The sequence below is a fragment of the Trichechus manatus genome, unplaced genomic scaffold (assembly GCF_000243295.1).
Source record: "Trichechus manatus latirostris isolate Lorelei unplaced genomic scaffold, TriManLat1.0 scaffold00008, whole genome shotgun sequence".
Taxonomy (NCBI): Eukaryota; Metazoa; Chordata; class Mammalia; order Sirenia; family Trichechidae; genus Trichechus; species Trichechus manatus.
In genome coordinates, this window is record NW_004443944.1 from 201,379 (window position 1) to 209,371 (window position 7,993).

General features: G+C 60.7%; 1 protein-coding gene across 1 annotated transcript in view; it reads right to left on the reverse strand.

Annotated features, from left to right (window-relative positions):
* Positions 1-2,686: 2,686 nt before the first annotated feature.
* Positions 2,687-7,993, reverse strand: part of PRPF6 (pre-mRNA processing factor 6) — a 34,114-nt gene continuing 28,807 nt past the window's right edge. Inside the window, exons 17-21 of the mRNA XM_004370151.3 lie at positions 7,407-7,540; positions 6,785-6,876; positions 5,692-5,806; positions 3,469-3,595; positions 2,687-2,929 (exon numbers count right to left, since the gene is read on the reverse strand). Coding sequence (XP_004370208.1) covers positions 2,777-2,929; positions 3,469-3,595; positions 5,692-5,806; positions 6,785-6,876; positions 7,407-7,540 — 621 coding nt within the window. The 3' untranslated portion in view covers positions 2,687-2,776. The remainder of the gene's footprint in view (positions 2,930-3,468; positions 3,596-5,691; positions 5,807-6,784; positions 6,877-7,406; positions 7,541-7,993) is intronic.

The window sequence follows — 7,993 nt, forward strand, 5'->3', positions numbered from 1 at the left end:
CCCACCCTGCAGGCCCCAGCAGAGTCTGGAAATCAATCTTGTGAATCGAGACGGAAGGACTCCACTCTGGCTTCTCACCCTGCGGGGGCCGTGAGCCTGCTGTCCCCAGGAGAGGGGACACGAAGCCGCCACTGCCAGCCACAGGTCAGAGGTCACAGAGAGCCGAGAACCTGCTGCCAGGCAGGGGGCCAGGCTGACAAGGGGTCCCAGGAAGGCACCCAGGCTGGAAGAACAAGGGCAGCTGCTGCACCAGGAATCAGAGGGCAGGCCCTCCCTCCCCCTCACACTTCCAGGAAGGCCAGGGCAAGCGGACCCTGCCGGGGCTCCTCGGTGCTGGGAACCAACCGGGAATTTCCCACCAGGGCACAGGGGGCAGCAGGCATCTGAGGGCGTTCTCGCTCCCAGCCACCCGTGCCCCTCGAGCCCCGTCCCCAGAGCTGCTCACCATGGGCCCGTCAGGGGCAGGGTCCTCCGGCAGTGCACATGATCCGGATCCCAGCTGGGAGTTCGGGCTGGCCTGCCACTGCACAGGGCCCTGGAGCCGGCCAATGGCTTCCCCAGGCGGGCGGCGGAGGCTTTTGAAGTTGGCTCTTCCTAACAGAAAGGGGGAGGAGGAGGGGAGGAGAGGAGGGGAGGAGGGGAGAAGGGGGGAGGAGGCCACGACTCCCAGCCTGCCCGCCCCCTCCCTCCTATCCAATGGCATCTTCAATTAACCTGACCCTGGAGAGTGGCAGCTGCCTGGGGCTCTCTCCCTGTCCCTGTGGATCCTGGCCCCTGGCGGCCTGCTCTGGTGGGGGTGGGGGCTGCACCATGAGGCATGTCTGCACCCGCTCCCACCACGGGCTGCTCACAAGCACAGAACGCAGGGGGCCCCTAGCCCCCGAGGTGGGACATCAGAACCAGGTGAATGGGATCTGACTCCACCCCTGCCCCATCAGTGTGGGTCCTGCCCCAGCAGCTCTGAGGCGGGACTTCCCAAGAGTGCTCCACCTCCAGGCTCCCATGCTTCTGGAGCCCCTCTGCCCCTCGCTTCTGGAGCCCCTCTGCCCCTCGAGGACAGCTCCCACATGAAAAGACCCCGCAGGGTCTCCTGTGCCAGGGAGGGGTGCGCCCCTGGACAAGTGGGGCCTACTCCAGTACAGTGCGACCCACGAACTACAGTCCTGGGGAAGCGGCTTCGAGCGCCCAGGGTGTTAAGGGCAAGGTCACAGCCTCGGAGCAGCGCAGGGGGCAGGAGGAGGGTGGCAGAGAAGGATGCCTCAGATGAGGCCTCTGGAGCACACCTGCCTTTATCTTGGGGTGAAAAACTCGCAGTTTAAGAAAAGGAAAAACGGTGGTGGTTCAGTCTGACCATCTCAAAGTGACATGAAAGAATAAATTCTCCTGCAGATCGGAAGACCCAGGAAGGACGTTCAACAGCTCCAGGTTTCCCCAGGCCCTGCTGGAGCCCACCTCAGCTCGGCGCCCCAGGGCCTCAGTCCTGGCGCAGAGGAACACCACAGAGTCACGGCCTCTTTCTGGGCCTGTTTACACATCTGTAAAGGCCACATTAACGGCTTTCAAGCATTAGAAGCTACAGGACCACTCTTCAGGGAAACTGCAAAGGACCCCACCGGCCCCGGACCACCAGCAGTCCCGACCTCACACAGGCTGATGTCTCCTGCAGCTTCCATGCCTCTACACAGCCAGCAGGGCTTGGTGCCAGGTGAGGACGGAGGCCTAGACCTCGTGGAGACGGCCCTCCGCTACAGTAGCCTGAGGGGAGGGCTCCTCCAGCAATGGCTGCGGTGCCAGCTCAGGCCCTGCACACGGCGGGGCTCGGTGCAGGCAGTGACAACCACCAGCACTGGCCTTGGCTACCCATTCCCTCAGTGCGCAGCCCACGTCCTGGACGAGGCCCACTGAGGCACCGCGAGGTTCCGCTTCCTCTCCTCGGGCCACAGACGCTCCGGGGGGTGGGGGCAGGGCCGGGTCTGTGGCCCTCACACTCCTAGCAGGGAAAATGGGGAAGTCTCCCAGGTAGCACATTTGACAATCTAAAGACGAGGAGAGCTAAAATGTCTTCAAAAGAAGATCGCTGATTATAAACTAGCAAGAATAAACTGACCTGCACGGGCAAACAAGTCTAGCCCTGGTCATATCTTCACCGGAGATGTGCCTCAAGGGGCCTCACGGACAGAAAGGACCGCCTGGCAGAGGCGGGCTGTGCTGCAGTGGGGGCACCACCCCCACCCCAGGAAGCCCCTGCTTCAGTCTTCTCACAGCACAACCCTGGGCAGAAGCCAACGCTGCTGAATGCTACACCCCCCACCCCCACACCCCTTGATCCAGGAGGAACCTGCAGGCCCTCCACGTGGGACATAGGAAACGTTCACTGAGAAGCTACACCCCAACGGTGCCTGCATGCGGCTGTCACCAGCCTCGGGTGGTGGAGACCCTCTTCACGGGCCTTGGGTGCTAACGGGCCGCCACACCACTTTCTCTGCAAAAGGCTTTTCAAAGCCGAGAACCACAAGCAGCCCCACCTGGCATGGCCAGCGGCGAAGGTCTTGGACACTGTGTGTGTCCCCAGCGTTCCCACCCGCGGGGGCGCAGCAGAGTGAGGTGGTGAAACACACACCAAAGGGGTCCAGGAAAGAACCGCCAGTCACCACCCTGACTCACTAAATTAAAAACATTTAATGGGTGAGCAGAACAGAACCTCCCCATCCCAGGCGCTGCCTGCAGAGCCACAGGAACCCCCCGTGGCGGCTGTCCCCTCGGGGCGGTCTGGCCTCTAGAAGGTGTTCTTGATGCGGGCGGCCACCAGCACGAGCACCTCCCCGATCTTCTTCTGCCAGTTGGCGATGTCCTTGGATACGGCGCACCACAGCTCCCCATGCCGTGGCTCTGCATTCTCACAGCGTTTCCTCACCTCTTCCTGCTGCTCCTGGGGGCACACGGCTGTTTTAGCAGGGTACCCCCCCCGCCCCTGCCAATGGAGGGGAGCAGGTCCCGAAGCACCTGGCACCTCCCGGCAAAGCTGTCTCTTGGGCATGCTGCTCAAGACAGCCCCTTCCAGCAGCACACAGAGCCCCCCATCCCCCCTGGAGACTGGACTGCCGGTCTCCAGGACAGGCTTTGACACACAGGTCCCCTGAGTCTGCACCTCACTCACAAGGGCCCAAGTCCACCTTCCCCAAGTTGACAGTTGGACAGGATGGAAGCATCCAGAAGCTGCTGGTGACACAGGCAATTTGAGGAGTAAGGAACCAAGGGGGTGACGTGATCCAACATTAACTGACGAGCTGGCACTGGAGGTCCGCACCCCAGACTATTGACTGTCACCTACAGACCTGTACCCTCAGACTGTCACCTACGGATCTGCACCCCCAGACCGTCTCCTATTCTCCTACTGCGCCCCTACAGAAGGGCCTGGAAGTGACTGGAAGCAGAGGAAGCGCTGCCGTGCTGGGCGCAGCGTCTCACCTCTGTGCCGTGCTGCAGCTCAAACTTGTAGAAGAACGCCCAGGCATCCCCCAGGTCCGAGTCGATCTTCACGGTGCGGTGGAACCACTCCCTGGCCTTGGTGATCTTCCGTTCACTCCAGAACAGCCTGTTCCAGAAGAAGGCAGGCCACAGTGAACCTGGTCCTATGACCACTGACCCGAGGGGTCACGGCTCCCCGCTGCTCCAGCCACAGGACGTGTCTGCGGCCGGCAGAGCAGGTCGGGGTGGCTCCGTGTCATGGGCTCTGCCCACCAGCCTCCCTCAGCTCCCACACAAGGGCCCGGCCTTCACCGCGGGGCGTGGGGCCTGTGCTACCAACACCACCAGACGACTAACCCTTGGGGGCACTCCAACTGTTTCTTAAAACAGAAACCCACAGGACAAGATCTGCAAACTCCTCCAAGGTATTATCTTCCCCTGGGTCACGTATAAGGAGATGGAACTAAACCTGACATAATTGAGACTTTGATGAGGGGAAGTGGTGTCCCAACAAGACATCTCTGAGTCCTCCTGCTGACCAGCTTCTGCAGGAGTGCTGCCTGAGTGGATTCAGCCTCCCGTCAGCCCTGTGACTTGGCGCCGGGGGCAGGCCAGGGCCTCCACTGCAGCTGGCCCAGGGCGGAGGGGCCAGGCCTGCCAGACCCCAGGAGCTGGAGGCCAGCCCGGAAAAACACTAACCCTGGACACGAGTCTGGCTGGGCCTGGTGGACTCCAACTCAGGGTCCCCATGAGAGTCCTCCCCCCAGGGATGACAGGACGGTGCAGTGGGCAGTTCCCCCAGGCCTGTGGATCTGTCTGGGCTGCCTGCACCCTCCCAGCTGTGCCTGCTGTTGCCCTGAGGCCCCGCGGTTCACACTGATAGCCTGATTGCTTTTTAAGCCTGTGGCAGTCTTAATTGCTCAGTGTTAGATAAACTGTGATTTGAAGGGCACAACCCTGATAGCAGACTCAGAATGTGGGCCTGGGAGCGGCCAGAAGGGCTGTTTGCTTTAGCAAAGCCTTTTATGAGGTTTTATGGCTGCCCTATCAGAGTGTTGACACACACATCTCTCTGAGAGGTAGAGGCGAAAGGGCAGGAGGGGCCAGGCATAAGCCTGGCCACTGGTGCCCGCGGGGAGCCTCCCGGCCCACCCGTGCCTGCCCTCCACCCCTACAGCTAGAGTGGGCCAGGGCAGCCTCACCGGGCTACCTAGAGGCCATAGCCCTGGTCAACAGTAGAGCTCAGTGGGAAAAGGGGAAGGGGCAGAGAGCCAGCTACTTCTTCACTAGCCACCTGGGTGACAGGAGGTAGAGACCAGACCCCTGGTCAGGCAGGAATGCAGGCGAGGAGGGGCCTCCAGCCTGGCACCTGGGGCTAAAGGCACCACCGACCCAGTGTGTCCCGGGCCAGACATGCACTGGCTGGGCCTCAGTCCTGGGCAGCAGCCCTGGAGCCCAGGGGAGAGGCCTGAGCCTTTCTCACCGATGGTCCTTCACACTGACTTTCACCCACCTTGTGACCACCCTTCCCTGGTCCTTCACCCAGGCCCGGCTTCCCCAGGCCATCCTCTTTCCAGTACTTCAGATGGGCTCTCAAGGCCCATACACTGGCCACAGCCTCAGCTCACCCTCCCCCGGCTCCCTGCCCTGGCACGTGCCCCGCCCCTGCCCAGGCTGCGCATTGCAGCACCTGTGGCCTCTAAGGTCTGGCTTGAGATGCCCAAGGGGGCCCTCCTGACCCCGATCCGTGGTCAGCACAGGCTCTGTGGTCCCAATAGCACCCTGTGTGTCGGCACTGGCCCTGAGAGATGAGGCCGGAGCACTCAAGGTCCTGGATGTTCCAAAGGAACGGAAATGTGGACGTACATAGGCCTCCTGTCCCAGCACAAGGAAAGCCACAGCTCCTAAGTTCTGTCGGGACCAACGCCAGCTGCCCAGGCCACACCAGGTACAACCTCAGAGGCAGCAGAGGCAGAGTCAGCTGGCCCATCCCAAGGAGCCCCAGTGGGTCAGGGCAGCACATGCCCACAGGCCACGCAGCAGCCTCGTCTGGACAGCAGCAGTCAGACAAGCCCCAAGGAAGCGGATGCTCCCCACGGCCTGAGGAGGCCAGCCCTGCCCCAGAGATGCAGCGGCTCTGCCCAATACGTGCCTGCCTCCGGCCCAGCCAGGCAGGAGCACCTTGTTCCAAGCCCTGGAACCCCCGTTTCCGCCTGCACTCACTTGGCCACGGCCAGGAGCACGTGCGGGTCATGCTCACACTTCTTCAGAGCGTCCACACTCTTGGTCTTCCTCTGGGGTCGGGCCTCGAGGAAAACTGCTTCAGACCAGAGGATGCCTGAGGGTCAGACAGAGGCCGTGACCTCAGGGCTCTCACCCTGGGGTTGAGAAAGGCCCTGTCAGGAAGACCAGGTGACCACGAGGGGTGTGTGCAGACCCCACCCGAGGGCTCGCCTTTGTTCAAAGAGCCTGCCCAGGGCCCTGCCCGCCCGCCCTGCGATCACTTCCTGCCTCAGACTTTATCCTAACACATTACCGAAAACACTACCAAAGACTTCTACGTAAAGATACTAATCTCGAACGAATAGCAAATCTAAACGCTGGAAGACAACCAAGTCCAACACTGACTGACAGGTGGGTGGTATATTTTTGGCAAATCCACAGAAAATAATTCTGTGAAGCCATTAAAATTTACACTTTGGAAACTTAATGAAAAATTCTCACAAAAGTTTGTTTAAAACTCACAACATGACTTAAATTTTTTGCGATAACCCAGGCTGTGATAACTCAGATTGCAAGGAATGAGTTCTGAGTAGTGGGGTTACTGGTGGTTTTTATTTCCTTCTTTTTACTCCCAACCTCTCTACGCTATGCTTGCGTTACTCATAGACCTGGAGAGGAATAATGAAACTTCAACTGTAAAATAAAAGAAATGGCAGCATTTCAGAATCTGAAATCAACCTCCTCCATCTTGAAACTCAGAATCTAAACCAAGCACAGGGGAACCTCCTGGTTGAAGCGATTCACATGGAGAAAACATTTTAATAAAGTCTGTTTGAGCTTTGTCCCTGCCCCTCAGGAAACCCCAATGCCCCGCCGGGCCTGGGCCGGTCTCCCCGCGCGGCCTGGGCCCTTCTCCCCTCTGGGCCTGGGCCTGTCTCCCCACGCGGCCTGGGCCCTTCTCCCCACGTGGCCTGGGCCCTTCTCCCCGCGCGGCCTGGGCCCTTCTCCCCTCCGGGCCCGGGCCCTTCTCCCCGTGCGGCCTGGGCCCTTCTCCCCGCGCAGCCTAGGCCCTTCTCCCTGCCGGGCCCCTCACCTGAGTTGGGGCACTCCTGCAGGGCCTTAGCCATGAGTGTGTTGGCGATGTTTTTCAACCCCGCCCGGTACTCCAGCCGCACGGATTCCAACCTGAGGAGAAAAGCCGGATGGCGAGATCCCCCACGTGCTCAGCAAGTGTTCTGGCAACTTCTGGAAAGCTCTACTGCAAGGACTTCAGCCTCAATCAGCGACAGCAGCTGGAGTTCCAGCCCACGGAGCCCGCCCACCTGGTCGGCAGCCCAGTGCTGCGGTCATACCCGACTCAACTGAGCTCCTGAGCACAGCGCCCAGAAACCGCCATCCTCCAGCCCCTGCAACATCTCCCTCTCACTCCAGCCCGTCCACAAATGCTCGCGGGGTCGACAGACAGATACCATGAGCGCCAAACGAACTCCCCTCTGAGATGTCCGCGCTCGTGCTCTGCCCGTCCTGTGTGCCCACCCTCCTGAGCGCCTGCCCCTGTGCACCTGTCCTCCACGCACCCACCCCATCACACGCCTGTGGTGCTCTGTGCATCCTCGCGGGAGCACAGGTCAAATGCACCAAACCATCAGCGAGCCCCTCTAAGCGCCAGCCCAAAGGACAAGGACTGAGAGCTAGGCCGCCGGCCCAGGACTCACCAAAGGCCGGGGTTCTTAGGGTTCTTTAGACGAGACTTCTCCAGGATAGCTCTCGCTCTGGTGAGCTGTCCAACCTTCTCCTCCAGCCGGGAAAGCAAAAGCCACAGGGGTGTGGAGTGGGGACATTTCTTCAACTGTGACCAAAAAATAAACGTGAGCGCAGGGTCTGGAGGGTCTTGCACACAACGTGACACGGCCGTGACGTGCCTCTCAAGCTGCCGTGTGCGCTGGGCTGCGCGTGACGGTCACATACATGACAATGCGTGTGCATACATGTAACGTGTGTGTGAATCACCCTGTATTTCACGCTGTGGCTGCACTCACCCTGAATGCCGTGTGTGGAGCACGTACTGAACAAGAGCCAGGTCCCAAGTCACTGACCACAGCCCTCCAGTCCACATGCAAGCCAGGCGCACCAGCTCCATCTCGGGTATTCAGCCACACAGGCCACAGGCCCCCACAACAGGCTCATCCCCTGGCTGTAGGCCCCCCACATAGGCTCACCCCCTGGCTGTAGGCCTCCCAACATAGGCTCACCCCCTGGCTGTAGCCCCCTCCACGACAGGCTCATCCCCTGGCTGTAGGCC